The 23,572-nt window shown below is 40.3% G+C and overlaps 2 protein-coding genes across 5 annotated transcripts in view; one reads left to right on the top strand and one right to left on the bottom strand.

Moving 5' to 3' along the window:
• The window catches only part of HS2ST1 (heparan sulfate 2-O-sulfotransferase 1), an 81,404-nt gene extending 61,325 nt beyond the window's left edge, over positions 1-20,079 (bottom strand). For all 4 annotated transcript variants that reach the window (XR_008824645.1, XR_008824646.1, XR_008824647.1 and 1 more), the window contains exon 1: positions 19,663-20,079. Coding sequence is in view for 1 of the 4 variants with exons in the window: in XM_056355947.1 (XP_056211922.1) it covers positions 19,663-19,786 (124 nt within the window). In the remaining 3 variants the exon portion in view is untranslated. The remainder of the gene's footprint in view (positions 1-19,662) is intronic.
• Positions 20,080-20,599: 520 nt separating this feature from the next.
• Positions 20,600-23,572, top strand: part of SELENOF (selenoprotein F) — a 28,735-nt gene continuing 25,762 nt past the window's right edge. The window contains exons 1-2 of the mRNA XM_056355189.1: positions 20,600-20,755; positions 23,374-23,541. Coding sequence (XP_056211164.1) covers positions 20,687-20,755; positions 23,374-23,541 — 237 coding nt within the window. The 5' untranslated portion in view covers positions 20,600-20,686. The remainder of the gene's footprint in view (positions 20,756-23,373; positions 23,542-23,572) is intronic.

The raw sequence follows: 23,572 nt of genomic DNA, 5'->3' as shown, positions 1-23,572 counted from the left end.
CCTGCCACTTCAGCCATACCCGCAGCTGCCTCCGCTGCCAACCAAAAATGCATCCACGTGGCAGGGCAGAGGGAAGATGGAGTGCATGGCAGGGAGGAGGCTGCTGCTGGAACACCCCGTATATTTGTCCGCATTTTAAAGTGGTCAGTGGAAAACTAGAGGTTGCAGAAGTGCCATAAAAATGATTCAAGAATCAGAAAGCTATGTTGCAATGAGAGGCTTAGGGAATTCAGGGTGTTTAGTTTTCCAGAGATTGAGAAGAGAGATGATTACAGGATAAAAGTACTTTCACAGGGGAAAATACCACAGGGTGGTGGGGAGGGGACTACAGAGAACATACTAACAAGATCCAGTGCTGAAACGTGAGACCAACCGTGTCTGGATTTTAAGAAGTTGAGGCCTCATTTTGAAATAGTGAAAGGTTCCAAAGGTGATTCACAAACGAGCAACGGAAATGTTCCATTTCTTGATGATCTTTTCAAAGCAAGATCGAATCCCCTCCTGGAAGAAATGGATTAGCAAAACTTTTGCTAGGTACCACTTGAAATTTAAGTGACTAATGACAAACAAAAGGTCAGCCTAAGTATTTAATTGCCTTCTGAAGTGGCAAAAGCTATGAATCTATGCAGTGCTGAAAAACTGTCAGGCAAACCCTTGCATGAAAAGAATGAATAGGATGCATTAAGGGACACATGGTATTTAAGGGAAGTGGCCTGGTGCATACATTACCTAATGGGGATTACTGGTTCAGACCAAAGCTCCAATGTCCTGTTTCTGATAAAGGCCAACAGATGTCTGGAGAGGACACAAAACCAGGTCAAGCACATGGTCATATCTTCTTGGTGTATTTACTATTGTCCACCTACTTGCCACTTAGTAATTAGTGAATTTTTAGATCAATGATTTTTTCCACCCCTAGTTTTCTAAGCATTTCTATAATCATTATATACTCTGGCATTGTGTTCTACAGTTCATCAGTTTGTTTCAGTATTTTTGAAGCTATGAGCCAATAGTTTATTTTTTATTGTTTCCTACACTTGTATAATAGGCATTCCTTCCTCACTTTTTCCATACTATTCATGGGTCGAGAGGCTCCTATCTTTCATTTCCTAACATGTTTTCCTAAGTCTGATGAGCCTTAGTCTACTGAATCATCCCCTATATATGGGTGATGCTTTGTTCCTTTGATTATCCTCACCAGTCATATATATTTTCCAACACTGCTATAACCTTTTCCGAGATGAAGGGCAAGAAAGGACAACACAGTAGAACTGCTGTATCCAATGGAAAAAGAAAAAAAAAAAAAAGATTCTCATATGGTTATTCATTCGTTTTTAACAGCTTCCAGCACGCTACATGCATTTCTGACCACTGTGGAGAATTGATCTTAAGATTACATAGAGCTAACTTCTGTAACTCAAAGAACTCTGTCGTCAGTGAGGACAGCCAATTCAGAATCCGCCATGTGCAAATCTGGGGTTTTTCTCCAAATACACTTACATATGAAAAAATTCAGTTTCACCTGCCATTACCCGATCACTTGGTATTGAGAGATTCTTCCCCAAATAGCTTGTTATCATTAAACTGTCTTCCCACAATGCACAATAATCTCTAAAACAAACAGAAAAATGCATATCACAAATGCAAACCATGAATTAATGCTCAGTAAAAAATACATGTAACAATTCTAATCACAACCCTTAAAAGATTCAGTTTTTGAGATAATTAACAGGACAGAAAGGCTTTTAAAAAAATTTACAAATCTTGTTCAGCTACCATTCAGCCCTCTCCCTAAAGCATTAGAAGGAGCAGGAACCAGATGTAAAGGAGGAGATACCTGCAGAGATCATACCATGTGGTTATTTTTTAAAAGCCCACACAGGCCCCAATACTTAAAGACTGAAACTCCACTACTCCAAAATATATTAAAGCAGTTTCCATGCAATAGAGCTTGTTTCCATTTTTGTTTTTTAAATAGACTTCTTCAGAATTTAAATTTAAAGATACATATATAAACACACACTTAAATAACATGCAAAAGCATTCACTGGGTACTACTGGAGCGGGTGTGACTACATTAGAAACTTAAGAAAACTAATTTCAGAATGACACTCCAGATGACTCAATTTTACTGTTAACAACTACTCATCACAAGACACCAACGCTGCCAGATGTAAGCCAACACTACCATGTGGCTTTATTAAAGACCAGCAGGGCAATTGTTGCTTTTTTACTGATGAAACTTTAGCTTTAAAAACTTTTGCTACTTAATATGCAAAGCAACGTTACAATGTTGAGACCGTACAGTTTCGGTGAGTTTCGAGGTAACACCGTCCTCCCTCAGCAAAATTGCTGTAAAATCATACAATAATAATTTCTCATGCGATGAACGTGAGAACAGCACAACTGCAATAGGGAAGGGGAGGAATATCAAATTCACTGTCTAGCTCCTATCTCGTTTCAGTAAATCTGTGCCTAACATGCCTTTATAATTTCTGTGCAACAATACATCTGCTTAGTGTTCTATGTTCTCTTGACAACACCACTTTCTGGAACAGTTTATATCACACAAGAGTGCATCATTCTGAATTCATTTTGTTCCCAACCATGTGTGACATTATTAACCAACTGGTTTTCCTGTGCATTGGATGAGAACAAACATTTTGGACTTTAAGTTTTTCAAAACTTCAAACTGTATGGTTTATCATCGTTTTTTGTTTGTTTGCTTGTTTCATTGGAGGGCCATTTTCCTGGCATAAATTGCACTGCACTAGGATTTAAAAACAAGGCTCACTGCAGACATGTCTGCAATTTAATTATTTGTTGATTTAATGTTAAATTTATATTATGTGGTATCCAAAATAGAATAATCTGTTCTGAGACTGTAAATTTAACAGGCTCAGTTTAAGTTACTTAGACCTACTGGGTTCCTATTCTTCCCTAAAGCCAAGCTTGCACACTCTTGATGTCCTTCAGTTGTCTATCCTCACCTTGCAGATTGTTAAAAATATTTTTATTTTATTTATTTATACAGATTGCTAAAAATACAGTAATTCTACTGTTGCATATATACTGCTGTAAGTTTGAGTGGCCAGGCTAAATGAGTTTAAGATGATATTTGTTACTCTTAAACTTACGTTAACTCACTTGTAGTTCCACTAAGAGATTACAAACACATTGCCACTTTCTGAAGCATCAGGCTTATGCCAGTGGAGGTAAAAGAACATGTGAGGCTGGAAAGCACCAAAAATGCTACATTGTCATTCTAATCTTTTGTACTTCCTTTGTTTCTAGAACTAGACTTAAAAAAAAAAAAAATTGAATAAAAATCGCCACAAGCCTCTGTGTTATGCTTTCTTACAGACTATATTTTCCTATTTTCTTTGCAGAGAGAGGGAGAAGCCTTCTCATTAATGCTAAGTCCTTTTGTAAACTTATTTTTAGAATAACAGCAAGGTCTTGCAACAAGGGCTAACAGTTATTATGGGGAATAATTAATATGCAGCAATTTTTAAATTAATCATTTGGCAAAGGGGAAACTGTCTCGTCCCTTGTTCTGAGGAAGATGGTAAGTTGTATTTATCACTGATTGAGAAACCTAAAGTTGCACTAACAAGAAGTGTATTGAGTAGCTGGCCTGTGATAAGTGAAGCAGCAGGCCAAAAAGAAAACACAAAAATCTGTATTCATACAGGGGTTACTCAACATCTCTTCTGTCCCATTACTTTATTCTGGAGCAGGTTGGTGGTATGCTTCCATGAAGCACAACTAAGGAATCACACCTGCGGAGGTCTGCCATTCATTCACACAGATGTCAGTGCAGCGTTCCATTAGCAGTATCTCATAAGGGGTTTTACAGCAGTCCCTCACTGACTCTTCTACAAATTCCAGTAACAGAAATACTGCAGCAAGTTTTCCACTTAAACAGCAGGGCCATATATTGTCATTAGAGAAGGAACACTATTAAAATATGACCAATTTCAGCTCTGTGGTTTCAGATCAATACAGCAAGTCTTCAAGAAAGGAATAAGACTCCTTGAAAGACTATATTTCATCTTTGCAGGGGGGAGAACAACTAAAAAAAAAATGAGGGAAAAAAAAGGATCAATACATGATAGGTTGTTTTCCAGAATGTTATGAAATGTTATCATCTCGACAAGCAATTTTACATGTCTTTTCTGTTACCAGCATCATTTACAGTATGCTGTTCTCTTTAGCTGATTTTATTTAACTTACTGCTGAGTAAGTGGTATTCAAGCTGCTCACAGGAAGAAAGCATGGAAGTGTCAAAGCAGGTTAAATTCTTGAAATAGCCAGTGACCTTCCAAGGCTGACAGACTACTGCTTATTTAAGGAATAGAATAATAATCATAGCACATTTGCCCATATACACGTTAGATACAGGAAAGTCTTTAATAGCATGATTTTATGATAAGGTACTGTGCAGAAATTACATACTGTCCCTGAAACAGTCATCAGTCTTCTAAACATATGCTCTCTCCCCTGAAATGTTAGTTTAATGAGCTTAATTCCAATTAATCTAAAAAGTAACTAACTCTATAAAGGTTTTATTTCAATGCCTACTGAACAGTTATTTATATAATTAACAATCCACATGGACTAATAACTAAAAATATTTCAGGAAATTCTTTAACCCCAACTATAAAGATTCTCTCAGCACTAAGATGGGTGCAGGACTCCAAGAGAAGAAATTGCTCTATATTCTGTATGATATACAATGGAACAAATGGCATAGAAAAAAAAGAAGACCCATAAACCCCTGTTTTGCAGCAACTTCAAGGCAACATACATCATGAACAGACTGATGCTTAAATATACATCACAAATGCAGCACTTCATAAGATGCAAGTGAGCTGTGGAACAAACGCCTGGGCAGAAACATGCTTAGAGAAGCCAAGTTCATATCTTCAAAACAGGCTGCAGTAGCCTGAGTAAACATACTGGCTCATTCAAACCTAACTCAACGTAGCTTTAAACAGGGTAAGGAAGACTAAGGAGTTCTCTGTCAGGTGACACAAGGATACCAATACGGTTTTCTACCCATAGCAATATTTCTCAAATTTGTATGAAGAAATACCAAATTTAAACTTGAGTATAAATACAAACACTGGCTTTTTGTACATTCACAAGTTTAGAACATCACATACCTGCAAAGGACACAAATCAAAGTGATAGACTGTATAATTTCTGTACTAGGGTGGTCACTACAGATGAACATCACATACCTGCAAAGGACACAAATCAAAGTGATAGACTGTATAATTTCTGTACTAGGATGGTCACTACAGATATTTTGAAAATTACCGTCCATCTGAAATACTAAGACGTTTTCATTTATTTCCTCCTGCCCCCCCCCCCCCCTCATATAAACCAATCACCTATATCCTTGGGACTCCACACACAAGGGGAGCAAAGACAGAAGTGTTACTAAATGTCTCCATGCTTGATGGCCTATAGTGGCCCACACTGTCAGTACTAACCTGCTCCCATCCCGACATCTCTTGTACTGCTATGAATCATCACAAGACCCTACAGCCCCAACCTTCCCCTGCTTCAAGCACAGACTCTTTAAAAGATGTGGGAAAATTACTTTCCCCAACAGACTCTGGTTTATTTGATTGTTACTCCACGTTACAAGGCTGCACTTTATAGTCTGTAAAAGTTGTTCTGTTCAGTCAGCGGTTCACAAATTAACCTGTAAAATGGCAAAAAGCTCAATAAAAGATGTTCTTCATTCTAACATCATAGCCAAGGCTCACAGAGCATGAAAGGGAAAATTTCCACAAAACACACAAACAAGGAAAGCCACATGCACTTTGTTGATGCAGTGGTTGCTAGACCACTCAAGGGAAGAGATCTTAAATTTTTGTTAGAAAATGCCACTCCAGCAGTTGGCATTAGTAACTGTTCACTTAAAACAAACCTAAACACCTCCCCCCCCAACCCAATAGTTACTTCTACGCCAAAAAGTTTAGCTCTTTAGCAACCAACCACGAAAGACAGTGTCACTGCATAATTTTATTCCCACTATTATAAAATTAACAGTATTAGTCACAAAACTGCCACCAGAATTGCTAATATGTGTGTCTACCACATAAAATTCTCAAGTACAATTTACACTGAAATTTTCTGGTCAAAGCAATCCCTTTATAAAAAATTATTAAATCCAAAGTACTCTAAATTCACCTGAAATAAGCCTGCAGCTAAAACAAACAACCCCAAAATTAAATTTAGAATGCTAAGTGCTTAGTTAATGTTGGAAGTATTACCCTACACAAAACTGTCTGGTTCTAGTTTGGAAACACAACTACTTCATTTAACACTCATTCTGTGAGGCCTATTGAAGGTTACAGACACAGAATGATTAATAAGTACTAAAATGAAGTTTGGGAAGTTTGCTTTAGATCAGACTATCTTTTATTTTTAAAAAAAGGAATTAAACCATAACTAATTTTACATTTATAAAATCAGTACTACTGTCAAGGCAGAGTACAATAAAACAATACCAATAAAATGTATAATTATTGCAGTAAGCTCAGACATAGTTTAGAGAAGTGCCAACTGTTACTTGTTTTTTAAATTAATTATTAGAGAAAACCAGCCACCATTATCCACGAATACTTCTAGCAACTAATTCATATGCTCTGTGACATATGGTAACAGTTCTTGAATGATACACCTCCTAAAAACTTTGTACTTTCTAATAATTTAAGTGCCATACTTTTCAAAGAATGTTGGGATATTTTTAGCTAATTTTGACCTTGCATTTAGGTCAAACAGGAAGCAGTTGTAAAGTTAAGAAAATAATTATCCTCAAATCATTACTTTTTTCTGTCTACAAACTTCCTCGAACAAAGGTTCTTTGCTCTGACACAAACACAACACTCAAAACTTCTATGAAGGCCTCCCTGGGACAAGATGAGGACACATACACAAACCATCAGCATACGCTACATTACCATGTTCCATCTCATACAGCATGCAGTTACTTAAAATCTTGTCACCACAAAATGCCGTATATTAAATAGCGCAGGAAAACTATGAAGGGTGTTACTGAAATTACATAAACCAGCAAGTTTAGGCATGTTCAAAATCAATGCATTTCCAATCCTCAAATATCAGTTATTTTAGCTTCTCAAATTCCTTGTAACAAAAGGTTTTGAACAAATGAAAAAGAACAATCCCTTTTTACAGTTTTTACTTGGTTAACCCTTATCAGTTAGTAAAGCTTTAAACTACCTGGTAGTTTTGCCTGATACATATTTGTAAGGCTTAGATATGTTCCTGTAGAGAAGCCAAATATTCTTGCCAGTTTAGGTTACTCCATAATTATGGAACCTGATACAGCAAATGTTGAAGGATTAACAGATTTGTGGAGAGTTTCTGGATGTGTGATTCCATCAAGGGCATAAAACTCATCCAAATCAATTCCTGGATATCTGAGAGGATTTTCATATAGGTTTCTTTGCATACTAGTTATCTTTAGAGTACCACCTCATGTTTATATTTACACACACATAATTAATATATACTAAGTAAAAGAGATGTAGCAACAATCACTGTATTTCATATTCCTGCTGCTATATATTTGACAGATTTTGTTGCTTAAGTGTCATGTTATTAGACATTTAGTAGGGTTTTTTCATACTTACAAAGCACATGATCTAAGTGCTATTTTTATTTCCATATTGTTTTAAGATGGTATAACAATGAGAGGAAGCAAGTCTAGAAAAAAAGTTTACCCTGTTTACCAACATTCATTCCTGAAAACCAGTATTTCAATCTTAGTTAACATTTAAAACCTTTTCTCATCAATTCCAGCAAAACAAATACGTTGTATGTAAATTTTACAGTACCAGTTAAAGAAATTTAATTTATTACATCCCATTACTTATCACAAAACAATAGGCACTTTTAACTGCAACCTTGACACAAGCTTCCACCAAATAGTGCACATACTTAAAACTTACACATAATCACCAATAATGCTCCTGGAAAAATATGAAAATGTTCTTTCAGTTTCTAAGGGCTTTTCTTCTACAGCTTAGAACAAGAAAGAAAGAAAAAGAAAAAAACCACGTCTTTCAGTATCTTCATTCCTCCTTTACATGTGTATTTTTTTCTTTAAACTTGATACGTGAGTAATTTATCATCTATTCCTCTTTCCTAATTCTCATATTAAGACTGCCTTGCCATCTGCACTATGCAATCACACATAAGTAGGCACATAAAAATCACCAGAAAAAATGCTTTGGGTTGCTCCAGTGACCACAAATGTTTAGAAAAATGCTCCCTCGGAATTTTAGCAAGACCATGTTTTTCAGAGCATGGTTTGGAAAGCACAGACAGGAAAACCAGAAGAGGATGCATTTAAATATTTTACTACTTGATTTATCATTTCTTGCTGCTAAATGACCACCTCAGTTTTATGTCATTTTTTCATCAGAAAGGAGGGTGTAATAGTATTGTAGAGGGTAAACGACATAGCAAAAGGAATCAGAAGCAAGTACATTTTCAGACTGTTAAATTAGAGCGAAGCCAGCCTTGAAAATACTCTCTGCCTTTCTGTTGGAATCATAGAGATTGTGGATAGCTCACACATGCAAAAGTTGCACTGATCCTCACATGCATGTCCTTTCTACTCCTCATTTCCCCTCTTCAAAAGTTCTTCTTTAATATTCTCCTCTAAGCTTGACCACGCGCTTACAAGATAAATTTGCCTTTAGGCTGAATGCATTTCACATGCTTCATGAATAACTAAGGAGCCTGACAAATATGCTCTACCAATTTTTTCTGGGTTGGATGAAGGGGTGGCTGTCCTTTCCTGTCCAGAAGCAAACATATGCCATCTCTGCAGCTCAAAGCCCAAAGCACTGAACTAATCTGAAAATGAGATTGCTTTAGCTTCGTACTCCATGCTCTGGTCCCTGCTGGAGGAGCAGCTGGGCATACCTTTGGTTACCACCCTGGCTGGCAATGGGGTAACACTATCCCACAAGAGTGCTGGGCACACTGCTGGGGCAACAACATTGTATGCACCCGCTGCTAGCTTTGACAGCTCATCTGTTGGGTCTTGTGACTTCTCAAGCCCTCTTATGCACCTCCATGACTGACAGCAATTTTACTCCATCACCCCTTCCAAAACCTCTCCTCAAAATTCAAAACTTTGGAATAAAAGTTGCTCCAGCCGAATTCTGTGGAAAAGTAATCCTAACTGCTTTGGCCATTGAATAGTTTCAAAGATAAAATTCAAGTTTGCACCAGACATGACAGGTTATGAACACTGCTATGTTTAAACGTAAAGCTTGGAAAGGTATTTCTGGTCATTCAGCCTTTGCTTTTGGCTCAGAAAGCATGTTTGTGAGGCAGTTCAAGGACTAGAATAAATACTACCAGCCTACTAAAAAGTATGGTGTGCTGGTACATCTCATAGCAGAAAACACCTAGATTACTGCACACACATTAAACACACAGACTATAAGCCTTAATTTAGTAGTATATAAATCAAGCAGTATGCCATAAATTTTCTAGGTTTCTGGGGGTTTTTTGGTTACAGCTTGATCAAACGAAAACATGAAGTACACTCCTGTTGAAGATAACTTTAAACAGGTCCTGCTAAAACACAGGAGCTACTGCAAGTTTTGTCTTCACTCAAACCACCAGCAGCTGCACAAGCAGCACGTTAGGACTAACAATTTAGAAAGCAGAGGGAGGGAAGCCCAGAAGTGTTTAAAAAATAAAATTTGTTTTAACAAGAAAGTAAAAATATGCAATGTTCCAATTCCTACTAAATGATCATACTGCAAAAGGTCACTTTGTAATCAAGAACATTCTCCAAAAAACAAATATACATCTACACTTGAAATGCTACCTGTGTTAAGTGAAATGGAGTTCTGAAACATAGCAAGTCCAATCCCACTTTACACACTCTGAAGTCATCAAATTGGACAGTAAGATCTAATTGCTTCATCATAAGACAGCAAACTATTTATTAGGTACTTATCTTGGAAACCTTGCCTTGTTGGCAGCATCACCAAAGTTAATACAAAATATTTAATTTGCCTAAAACCCTATTAAAACAGACTAAATTGTTGTCAGACATGCAGGAGGGCTTTGAAAGCTTCTTCTGTTTGGCTTAAAATTAAAAAAAAAAAAAAAAAAAAGAGGGGCAAACTATAAGACACTCAATATTCCCAAAGGCACCAACTTGATTAAGGGAAAGCATTTTAGTGCTATGGTCATCTCAGCAGAGTTCATAGGATAATGTATTAGTAATAGTACGCAGTTATAGATATTCTGCCAGGAAAATAAGTTTTCTCACTTTTAAGAACACATACTGCTGAAGGTTTACTGACAAATGAGATGCTGAAAAATCCTGGCTCCAAAGTTGTCAGTGGGAATGCAGCTGAAACAGGATTCTACCTATGAAATGCTTCATTCAACACCAAGCTACACAAAACCTGACATTATGACTTTGTCTCCAAAACCACAGATCCTCACACAAGGTATTTTGTGCACTGGGTACAAAATGACATCTTCAGAAAGTGATCATACACTTGGGCTCAAGTGTTTTGGTCAACAGACAAGGTATAGTATTTTTGTCCTTCAGCGTGGGAATAAAGCCTTGTGAGATACACTTTTACCACAGGCAATGGAAGGACATGGCTGGGCTCAGCTTTTGTAAAAATGAATCCCTGTTTTTTGAAGGAAACAAAAATTTGAACTTAGGTCTTCCAAAAAGTTATTTTCTCCTCAATTCACATTTGTCATTCAAATGTTAAAGGAGATAAAATCTTAGACTGCTTCGTTTTGTTCTGGAGACACTTTTTGGTCTATTTAATGTGTCAGAATAAGATTCTATCATTTTCACACCCTACTTTTTGACTTCATTCCCTTTTACTCTAAATTTGTAAATCCTTCTCAGAACTACAGAAATCCATTGGTCAGAATGAATGATCAAAATCAACTCCAATATAAAACAATCAATTACTGACTAATGCTTTGTATATTAAAACACACAGCAAATGCCACATTTTGCAAAAAGAGACTTCTACTACTGCAAAACCTCCTTCAAAGCCCCTCACACAATCAATGTAAAGAAATGCATATATTTCAATGAAAACACAGATATGCTATTTATACAATTTTTCTGAGTATGTTCAACAACAATATATCCAGAAAAGAAGAGAACAGAAATACTGAAAATGGAAAGATATGCAGGGAAAAGATTCAGGAGGAAAAAAAAAATCAGTTGGATTTCCCTCTCCACTTTGCAGAAAGTGAGAACAAGCATAGTCTCTGTGCAATTGCTCTCCTATCTCCAAGTTCCTTCATGATCTCAACAGCCTGTTTGCACATTTTAAAAAGTCGAATGGAATGCTACTGCCTTTCAATCTGTTGTCCAAGAAAGATTAGTCTTACACTACAACATTGGAAAATACAGACAATGAGGGTGAGGGATATATACATGGATAACATTTATGTTTATTATAATCATATACATTATAGATTTATTTATTACTTACCTTCCCCTGTGTAGTTCATATATATAAAGATGAATATAAAATAAGATCTGAGAGAAAACCCACTACACAAGTAAATGGGGAAGATATGCATTTTAATTTAAGGAACCTAAGATCCCATCCCCATACTCTTTACAGTTTTACAGCAATTATGCATAAGGTTTGCATAAACACTTCAAAATCATCAAAAGCTGTTTTATCAAAACAGCACTTAAGTTTTACATATGTTTCAACACAAATTAGTATTCAGAATTAAACAGCAAGTTGATAAAAAAAAAGGATGTCAGCTGTCATTTTAAACTCTAACTGGATATAGAGGATGGACCTAAAGAAATGCAGACAAAGACTGGGCCAAAGTGATAGATAGCTTCTTTCCAAATACTTTTTGTAATTTAATTATCTTATTAATTCTCTCACTGCCCTAGACTCCTAGCTACTCGTGATGAATTTTATCACTACCAGAAAGCTTGAATAATAATTATTATAGCAGTAATGTTATTGGAATCATGATGACACAAGGATATTGCAAAGTAAGGACAACAATAATACCCTGAATACTAGAAGTAAGAAGACATGCAGATGTAGTTGGGCTTCTTGCAGACATATCTGAAAACAATACCTCTATGGTAAAAATATCTTCTTAATTTATAGCCATAAAAAGCTAAATCACAGCAATGAATTAATTACTTGGGAACATACAGAGACTCAATATGAAGCAAGACCCTAACGCTCAAGGGCACATCCTGCAATAACCCTGATGTCCTGGTAGTCAGCATATTCCTGACACAAAAACATACATACATGTGCAACACGGATGCTTCTGCAAGTATTGAGAATTTATACCTTTAGTGCCCAATTATAATCAGAACTAGCAGTAATTTTAATACATGCAATTACCGATAGGAATGCCAAATGGAGGGACTTCAGTTCTCCAAAACTTAAAAGGTCAAGTGGAGAGGAGTTGGGGGCCGGGGGGAGGGCGTTTGGATAAAGAACCAACTGACCCAGTTCCAGGAAGGAAAGAGGTTGGCTTTTCTCTCATAGGAGAATGAAGACTTTGCTTTGAATACAACAACTTCACAGGGCCACAAGTTTTTAGGGGAGTGGGCAAATCCAACAGAATTGATGGGCTTGAGTATCACACAAAGCTAAGGGTTTGAATAAGACACCACCCGCCCCCATCTAGATAGTGACTAGGACAGATTGCAGTTAAAAGTCTGTACATATTGATGAAAGGCTGCAGCCAGCTGGCCAAATTTCAGATGCCTCTCTCAACACTGGACTCCTTTCACTCAGTCTTTTATCTTTTATTTCTGGTTGAAAAAATAATACAAATACATGTAACAGTTCAGCTATTTTTCCACAGCATGGCACTTTCATTATGCTTGCTAAGCCAGTATTTCAAATATATAAACAGATAAATAGCACCACATTTCAAGCAAAGCACTTACCACTATTTTAATACTGCTTTGACAAGGTTTAAATACACTTCAGTTAAGTGACAAAAACTACAGATTGCACACAATTACACAAAAAGGCTGTCTTTTGACCCAATTAAGCGATAATGCATGGTGGATACCACGTGCAAAAGCCATCTATTTCCTGAAGAGAAGCATGAATTTGAGGGAAGGCATTAATTCTTAGACGACAAGATAAGTCTGGCCAGAGTAAGTCTAACAGTGAGTGACTCACAGTCGCCAGTCAGTAGATATGGAAATGACTTGTTCATGTACTGTTCAAATGTCCCTAACTTCAACAGCCAGGGGCAATACAAAGTGTAAAAAAAGAATTCAACTGCAAATATGTCAGTTTTCTGAAATACAGAAAAAAAAAAAAACCAACTAAAATTCATTTCACTTCAGATGCACATTATAAACTGGAAAGCAATAGTTTAACCTGTTATGCTAATTCAGAAGTTTAAGTAATTTAGCAAGGGCTGTTTGGGGCTTTTGATTTTTTAAATATGTATACATTTTGTATGTGTTTATATACATATATACATACATAAATTGCACAACCAGTCAATTTTAATTTGGTGGAGTATTTGAGGGGGGTCTCTGGTTTTGTTAGGGTTTTGCTGTGTTTTAAACCAGTCCCTTTGATAATAATCTCCAGTGAGAACTAAAAAAAAACGACAGCAACTTCCAATCGTTCCATTTCAAAGGCATGTTGCAGACATGAAAATTTTAGTTTCTTTCACCATACTCAGCAGTAGAAAATAGACAAGAAAAACAAAGGGAGCGTTGGTGTGTCACATGCCATAATGTCATTTTAGTTACTTTATCACAGTAAATAAAGGCATTAAAAGTAGTTTTTTCTGATTTCCAGCAGTGCTACCACTTTTTCTTTTCAGTGCCAAGCACATTGCTAAAACCTGCCAGGTATTTCATCATTGAAATAATGCAATCTCACTTCCTATGTAGAAAAAAAAAAATATATGGAAGAACAGGACCTAGATCTCCTTTAAACACTCTCTCCTGAGGTTCTCAGCCTTGAACCTACCTCACAGCTACCGTTACGAAATCTGTAGTATTGCATCAATTCACAAAGAGGAGGAGGAGTACAGCACTTGCATTTCTTTGGCTGTCCAACAAGCCCTTCTATCCTAAACACCTGATTGCAATCATGGCTCTTTTCCAGAATATCCCTGGGGGGTGGTATTGTAAGTCTTTGAGCTCTTCAACTTAAATTTGTGCATTAAGAAGTAACATCCGCAGATATGCACTAGCCCAAACCTGACCTTTTCCAATGGAGAATCTAGAGATGCAGTGTCTTACCTGGCGATTCCCTCACCCACTGCAGTCCATGGCTGGAGGGACCGGAGGCGTAAGCTTTATCTGATTTCTCAAGTCCATTTAATCTCTCAGAACTGCCCTCAAAATATGTCTAACAAAAATATCCCCTTGCCAGATAACTCTTCAGGACAGCATCTGCTATTAGACATGAAGGCACAGCTCTCACCATATCACTAATTCTCAAACCCGTTTCACTAAAAGCATGAGGGCTGCGAACTGGGTACAACACTGGAGCTTCTCGTGTGCAGCCTTGCAGAAGAGGAAAGAAATTTTAAAAGTTGTGCCTCTTACTTCCACCATTAGAAACAGCTGCTGGAGTGCCAGCAAAAAGCGGTGAGATCGAGCCTCGGAGCCCATTAAGAAGTCTGAACCATCTTGGTACATGTTTGCGAACATGCACAGTTCTGTATTAGTCAAAATTCAGACATTACCGATTTCATAGAAAATGCAACAGCAGCAGCTGCAACACTTAACCCCCCAAAAGTTATAAATAAATATAAAATTACAAACAATAAGATAATAAAGAAATAAATAAAATAAAATTCATACAATTGCTCTATATCACAATTTTCAATGGCAAGTACAACCATAGTATGGGAGTAGTTAAAAATTTATTCTGAAAGTTCCTGGGACGACTCGGGGCATGGTAAGGGGGAACTAAATGAAAAAGTATGATAGAACCAGCAAGGCAAAATGGAAGAGTGTTTCACTGGCTGAAGATATACTGAGGAAGCAGCATTAAAACTCTTATTTCAGGAAACCCGGTACACCAGAAAACAGCTTCTGAAAGAATGCCTCAGGCTACTCAGCGGACAATAATAACTATTGGGCAATAGAGCTATATTTAAAAGAAATGCTAGTAAATTATTTGCATAGCTGTGTGCAGCCAGAACTGCCAACAATCACAAACTACTCTTTACAAATGAAGTTCAAATATAAATAATATACTAAGGAGCCATGCATGCTATATTATGAGGGACAAATTAAGAAGTTTTCTGAGGGATTTTCCAAACACATGCAACTGGCAGGCCTATTGACAGGAGATTATTTTTTATTTCTAAATGAAGGAAACATAGGATACCAATTATTTCAACATCCCCCAAAAGAAGATACTCTCATATTTCTAGAAAGCATAAGATTTAATCACTGGGAAGTTAAATCATTTAACTTTGAAGGAACAGTGGTTTCTTAGGTACTTGCACAGTGCTTAGAAGGATACTACCCCAGCAAGGGCCACAGGTGCTAGGAAACTACCTTAAAAATAATAAAAATCTGGCAATCAGTTAATCACCAATTAAATTTTCTTCCCTGAGCGTAGGAAAAGAGCCTTAGCCTTTCAAATTACTCACATATTCTCAACTATTTTCTTTTTTTTTTTTAAGTTAAACATTAGGAATTTCTTTCAAATGACAGATTTCTATATGCTGAATTCAAGGTGCTGAATTAACAGATATGAGCTCTAAATTTATCACTTAGCAGAAGAAATACTCCCACAATACAGCTAACCAGTGTTTCAACACGATCTGAAGCAGAATTTGCAACAGTAATAGTTGTTCAATCCTTGCTCTCCCTGTCACAGTATATTATGTTACTCAGACATGGACTATTTTCAAAATCCAATAGATAAGTATTACTAAAGAGCTAGAAAGTAGCAGCATCACCGCACATCTACCCCACCAAAGAGTAATCTAATCCTTACCCATCTACTATCCTCACGATCTCTAATCTATCCTTCCTTGAATGAGGCAGACTTCCCCCACCCGCTACTGACGTGCTTCTAGTACTTGCTATTGTAGAATAAAATTAATTTAACAGAAGAACTAGAACACATACAAATTTCCCTCTTTTCTTCCTTCTCTCCACCAACACATTACTAAATTTTGGGGAGAGAAGAGAGGGATCAATTACTTCCAGCTGTATCAGGTTTTTGATCCAACTCACCATGAACACTCATGGCAATGCAGGAGATGGCATGGTAGATGTTTCATGCTAGGTCAGTTTAAACCATACACAGAGCGGAACCCACCAGGCTTCCATAAACCAAAGGGGATGGTCAGACGTTATCTCTGTTCCAGGAATGATAGTGCAAACCTCAACATCTGCCTTTCACATGCGATACCCTCTGTTAGGACTGTGCATTCCTAGAGGTAATGGCCAAGCACCTACAAACAGGCGTAAATAAAAACACTAAAGTATTCACTGGCAACTGGGAACAGCTTAGTCTGGAGAGAATGCCACTTTAGCTGCCTTTACATGCAAACTTGAAAATAACATACAAGATTAACAGCTGTATGTACAAAGCTCACCAAAAAAGTACTTGAAACTGGGTTCTGCCTGGGCTCTGCCTGTGATCTCACTGCTACGAGCTATCTGTAAAGAGCTTAAGAAGTCCAACAGCTGCAGAGAAGTTAGAATGAATATTTTGATTGTTCTTTATTTTTTTAATTAGGGAGTTATCTTTCATGTGATGAAGAAACCCACAGGTTTACAAATACCTTTTAAAATTATAATAGGATCATAATAATCTCATCACAAAGAAAAAAAGCATCAGCATTTGCGATGGTCATTTGTTTCTGTCGCCTGTACTTCTCAACTTTAAACAGGAAAAGTTTGCCAGGGTGACTGAGTTTTACCTATATAAAGTCTTACAGGAAGAAAGAGGTTCCCATTCTTTTTTCTCCCAGAAACATGCTCAAATTTCATGTTACAGGCAAGGTATTTTAAGATGTTGAACTGAAATTACCACACACACACCAGTTGTTCAGTACAGAATCAGGAGTTGCTCATATGCAAAGAAATGGGCATTATTTCACGTCCCTGAGACCCTTAATTAAGTAACGTAAAATCTACACAAGTTCTGCAGCCTTACATACAACAGACAAAGTAGTGGTATGTTACTTTCTTTTAGAAAGTATGGCTGAATATTATTAAAACCGCTTATAAAAAGGCAGAATTATTTTATTTGCTATTCAATTCTGAAGTCATTTGGTTTTCCTAGTCGGCTCCTAATTCTTGTAATTACTTTCCAACATGACAGTTTATCATGATATATCAAAGCAAACAGATAGCATAGTTCAAAACCCAGTACCCAAACAATATGCCACATGACTTCTAACATAAAGCACCCACTGAAACATAACTGAAAGACCAAAAGAACTACTTTGTCATTATCATCAAATCATAGTATCACTGCCTCTTCCCACACACCCCCCTCATTCTTTCGCCGGGCAGGGAGAAAGACTGAAATTCAAGTGCATTAGGCCAACTAATTACTTTGATTTGGAGAAAATCATTCTCCATATTACGGCTCAGTAGAAATACCACCAACCATGATGGTAAAAAATTTTCTGTAATGAAGCCTTAACATTTGCTAGTCATGAAATACATACCAAAACAGTATGTAAAAAAGGAAACATTTAGACAGCCAGAAGCTTTTTAACAAAGCATACTCTCACGTTAAAAAAAACACAGAACACGAGTTCAAAGCTGTTGCAGAAAACTCTTTTTCTCCTCTTTACACAGGTTTTAGAGAATCACTAGTAAGTTGCTCAAAAAGCAAATTCTCATTATACTTTCAATAAACTTTACAATAGTTTTCCCTTCTCCTTAAGAAATAAAATCAGCAGAACATAGTAATTACATTCTTGTCCCAAAGCAGTATGAGCTGTGTATTTTAATCCTCTAAATACATAACTTAATCATGCCCATTGCACATACATTAATGAAGAAAAGGAAGTTTTACCAGCAAAATTCTTTATTGTCACATGCATTATGTTAATCTTTTCATGCCAGGAGGTAGATTTCCCTAAAGTAACACACCCTGCCTGCAACAGAGGCACTGAAGCCACGGGTACCAACCAGTTTAAGACAGATGGATAGAAAATTCCACCAAACCTTGAGCACTACGTTAACATCTGCTTGAATTACCTTCCAGTTTCACCCACTTTCTTCTTTAAATTTTTATTTACAGTTATTGAGATCCTGCAAAAATTATGCCTTGATTACAACCGGTATGAACTTTCAGTTGAAAAATATGCAGAGTAAGAGCAGCCTGTACCTCAAGCAGTCAACCACTGCCATGTCAAGGGTCCTAATTTCTAACATCCAGTTCAGAGAGAGCAAAGTGGAAAAGAAATGCTGAGAAATGAAATCCGAACAGCATTCATACATCTCAGTGTTACGTTACGCTGACTCCAGTGCTGCTAGAAGCTCATTGTGAAACTTTCCATGTCACTCAAAGGCCACTTCGAGTTTGAAGACCGGTAGGGACATAACATGTGCACTTGTCTTCCTACAAACTCCAAGTGTTCATAGTCTAAAGTACCTTAGTACAGTCAAATAATATGAGGACTCAAACCAACAATGTTTGCAGACCAGTCCCCAGACCAGAAGTGTCATTGCTCGGGTTTTAAAACTCAGGCACCACAGACTGGGTTCAGAATGGTATTTTTTCACATCCCCGAGACCCTTAATTAAGTAACGTAAAATCTATACAAGTTCTGCAGCCTTACGTACAACAGATGAAGTAGTAATATGTTACCTACCAGGCAGATATTACTCTAACAAGGTCTTTTTGAAGCAGGAAAAGCAAAAGAAATCTTACGGAAGAGTTGTCATGTTCATCATTACTCTGTTCAACTACAGCTCAGCGACTGTCTAGGCGATCCCTAGCTCCACTCAGCAACCTGCAGAAAATACCCTGCATCCCGTGAGCGTAAAACAAACTGCCCATTTGTCCGCAAGAGCGATGTCTCTAGGTGTTTTGTTGTTTGGATTTGTTTGGGGTTGTTTTTTTTCACACTGTGCTTTCCTTTGCAATGTCAGGCGTTGGCAAACCGCCGGAGGCAGCCGCTGAAGTGGCAGCCGCCGGTGCCGCGCTGCAGCAGACCCGGGCACACGCTCGGCACCCCCGTTGCCCCCCGCCTGCCGGGCTGCCCGGCCCCGCTTCCCGCTCCCCGCGGCCCGGTTCGGACAACGCGCCCGGCCACGACGGGCAGCGCGCCGCTCCCGGCGGCGTCCCTCTAGCGCTGCCGACCCGCAGAGCCCGCACACAAACGGACTCAGGGGCCAAGGCTGCCGCCTGCGCGGCTGACAGCCCCCCCGCAGCCCCCAGCGCGTATCGATCCGGCCCTTCAACCGTGTCGGGCATGTAAACACGGGGGCCGCGTGGGAGCGGCCAGCGGAGCGTGTCCCCACGCCCCGGCCCGGGGCACACCGAGGCGGGGGGGGGGCGGGCGGCGACCCCTCCCGCGCCCGCCGCCGGGCCGCCCGCCCACGCCCCGGGCCCCGGCCCAGGCCCCCGGCCGCGCCCCGCCGCCGCTCACCCAGCTTGCCGCGGGACTCCTCCAGCTTCTGGATCTGGTTCTCCAGGAAAAGCACGGCCACCCCGAAAACCAGCACCGCCAGCAGCTGCAACTTGGGCGGCAGCATAATCCTGAGCAGCCCCATGAGCAGCAGCAGCAGCGCCGCCCGCCCGGGATCACGACATAACGCGGGGCCCGGCCGCGCAGGCCGGCGGGAGCCGCCGCCGCCGCCGCCGCAGGGACGGCGCGAGCAAGGGGAGGCGAAGGGAGCGCGGCTGGGGTTGCGCGACAGGGCCCGCCGCCGCTCTCACATCGCCGCGCTGCCCGCGCGCCCGTCACCAACCGCCGCGCGGCGGCCGCCGGCGCGCCCCTCCCCCGTCTGCGTGCGCTGCTCAGCAACGGAACGCCCGACCGCGCGCTCGCCCCCCCCCGCCGCCACCGAGTCCCGGCAGCGGGACCGCCCCCGCGCCCTCCGCCATTGGGCGGTACTGCAGACGCCCCGCCTCTCCCTGCGCGGGATTGGCCCCGCTCAGGCGACGCCCCGCCCACGAAACGTCGGCTCCTCCTTCTTCCCCCTCGTCTCCGAGCTGCCGGGCCCTCGCGATGCCCCGCCTACATGCGTCCCTTCGTGATTGGGTGCCCCTCTTGCGGTCCCACCCACCTGCCCACCCTCGTTGCGCACAGGCGCCGCGGCGCTGGAGAAAGGCACGACCGCATTGCTCAGGCCGGCTGTCAATCGCCGGGGCTTGCGGCTTACATGCCGGTTGGCAGGAACTGTCCGGAAAGGACCTCATTCAGGGTTGTTTCCGCAATGCCTGACTAAGGCTGCGGAGCGGCGCCTCCTCTAGCCTTGCTGCGGAGCGCTGCTCTGAACAGACTAAAAGGCGCTTCCCGTGGGTGCTCTGGGTTAGCAGTTTCTGCCTGTGGTGCCGGGGTCGGGAGGACGTCTGCCCTCTCTCGTATCAGGCAGCGCGTCGGGCACCCGCGCCCGGTGAGGTCCCTCAGCAGCCTTCCGGCGACGCTGGCAGGAGCGTTCGGCACCAAGATGGCGGTGGCTGTCGAGTTGTCGGCCCTGGGGCGTTGCTGGTTCTGGTTGCTAGTGGGGCTGCAGGCGGTGAGAAGCCGTTCCGGTTTTTTCGCGCTCGGGGCTGACTGCGGCTGCAATTTCGTGGGAGAAAAAGTGCAGGTGTAGGGGGAGGGAGACTGACGTGTCCCGTAGCGGGAGGCGGATGCAGCGGGCCTTGCCCTGCCCACCCCACCCCGTCCCGTACCCGGGGCGTCGTCCTGAGCCTCGGCCCTCTCCTGCCTCCGTGGCCGCCTCTTGCGCTCTTTATCGCAGCCTGTTGTCTGTTCCTGCCCTCTGCCCGCCTGCTCATGCTGCCTCTGCTCCCGGCTGCGAGAGGCGCGTTGTGGAGCCTGAACGCCTCCGCCTTGCCCTCCCCTCGGCCCTGCTTTGCCCCCTCGGCTCGGAAAACGGGGTGGGCCGCGTGGCGCTTGCGGTGTCGCCTGAAATAAATTTACAGTTTGTAACGGGATTTGCGTGCTGCTATCAACTTCATGACCCGGGTTACGCGGTTAAGGATGGGTTTGGGAAGGGAAGCTGGGCGGGCTGTGGTTACTAGGGGAAGGCTGTCCGGGGAGGGCTCTCCCTCGGCTTGCAGGAAGGTCAGGCTCCTCCGGTTTGGACCCACTTGAACTCCAGAGACATGAGGTTATACAAAAGACCTGTTCAAACTTTTCACCCTTAACTCTTAAGTACACACTAAAGCAGTTTGTATTGATGCTACATTTGTTTTAATATATTAAATTATCTAATGTGAAAGCAAAGCAGTCGTGTAATGTGTATTTGTAATCAAAGTTTCAAAGGAGAGCATGCCGCTGCTGAGGCGCATCACTGGCTGAGTAACTGAAATTATCTTGTACTCGTGGGAAGTTAGCTTTTGAAATGTGAGGGTTCTTTTCTAATCCTAAACAGACACTTACTACAATTCGTGTACTTACTTCAGGATAATACAGTAGTTATGGTACTAAAAATTGAGGGAAGATACTAGGGAGTGCCAGTTTCTCTTTTTTTCTTTTCCTCCTCCTCCTCCTCCTCCCTGTAGTTTTATTCTCAAGCTGTTTCAAGCTTGCTGTGAAACCAGAACTTCTTCACTAAGGAATTATCTTGTAATGGAGACTTTTATTGCTTTCATATGTTGTTTTTTGGTTGGTCGTCCCTCCCCCCAAAACAGGAGAGTGTTGACCCTATATATGCAGATGCTCTAGAGCTCTGTTGGGGAAAGGTGCGAAGAGTGTTGCTGGTGGAAGCAAAATGACAATTCCAGTAAAGCCATTTTTGCTCTCAGGTGCACAGATTCAAAAATGTGAGGAATAGCATAAGAGCGTCCGATTTTTGCTTGCCTGCTGTCGTACTTAGAAATTACTTTAAGTGTCCTTTAGGAAGAAGAAAAATAGCTTTCTGCCTGACAAAATAGTAATTTCAGAATAACTTTCTGTACGTTATACTTTTCTGTTCATGCTTTAACTTTTTTAGCAGATACAGAGAAACAGAATAATGAGGCACCTAATATTTTCTACCGGTTCCTAACCCATAACGCTTCCTGTCTGTCACATCAGTGACATGTCTTTCTTTTGGCCATAAGTTGGCCACTTCAGCAGAGGAAATGGGTTTTGTCTCTGCCTTACTTGGTTATGCTGTATGTGTTAAATGATAGGTGAATGTGAAGAAAGTCTGGTTTGCTGAAGGACAAACTTAGTTTTTCTTCTGTATTTTTCTGTTTGGCCCAGCATACTTCTTCTGACTCTTGATCTGTTATCATCCAGTCCAGTTTGCTGGTATCATCTCACTCTTCTCTGAACACAGAGGTGCTGGCTGATTGTTTTGTTGGGGTTCTAGATGTGGGTTTTGCCTGAGGGCTTTTACCCAGACTGAGAAGCATCTGCAAAAACTGTTTCCTCTCTTGCTTCCCCACCCTCTCACTAGCATACAGCTGGAAAAAAAGGTTTAAGCAAGGGTGTGAGAAATACAACCCCCAAATATTTTAAGTGTTGGCATAGTTGGTAAAAATGGGTTTGCTGCTTATTAAAAACAGAACCGGTGTTTTACATAGAAAACATGTAATTGAGTTGCCTACTTTAATGTATTACTAGTAAATCAGAATTGCGGGTTTCTATCTACACTTCCACTTCTAATATGCAATTTTCCTGTAACATTAATGCAAACATGAAATTAAAATTCTACTTGTATGCCTTGTTGAGCAGTCTATTCTGTCACTCCCTGTTTGTGCTTTTCCCAAGCTTAGCTGTTGCACTTATTTTCCAAGTGTGTTTTCAGTGATATGAATTTTACTGAAATTGTTTTGAAAGAGCGGGCTTTAGAGAGCTGTAGTTGTGTGTGTTTCAGCTGATTCATTATGCTTGTTTTTTTCTTAATTTAGAGCTAGCTGTGGAAAAACAGTAGTTGTCAGAAGTGTGTATAAATGAATTTTGGCAGATCTGATACCTTGAAATATATGTATTATGGGTGTGTAGAATTTTTGCTATTAGTTCAAGACCATTGTTAAGACCATAAGATGGTGGTTTGCACTTAGGAGCAGACCATTAGTTATTACTGTAAAACAGTTGCAAGAGACTTAGTTGTTCTTCCTAATCATGAAAGAATTTAGTCTTCCTTTTTTTTTTTTTTTAAACATCAAATTTAATACTAAAGTATAACATATTGATTTTCAGGTAAGTGTATATGGAACACAGTTGTCATCAGAAGCTTGCAGAGAGCTGGGCTTCTCCAGTAACTTGCTATGCAGTTCTTGCAACCTTCTTGGACAGTTCAATCTGAATCAGTTGGATCCATTCTGCAGGCAGTGCTGCCAAGAAGAAGCTCAGCTGGAAACTAGAAAGGTGGGTTTTGGAACAAGTCCTTTGTGCAATA

Source organism: Falco biarmicus, chromosome 11 (assembly GCF_023638135.1).
Source record: "Falco biarmicus isolate bFalBia1 chromosome 11, bFalBia1.pri, whole genome shotgun sequence".
NCBI classification, from domain to species: Eukaryota; Metazoa; Chordata; class Aves; order Falconiformes; family Falconidae; genus Falco; species Falco biarmicus.
The sequence above is the reverse complement of the archived record's forward strand: the minus strand, read 5'-3'. Positions and strand labels throughout refer to the sequence as shown.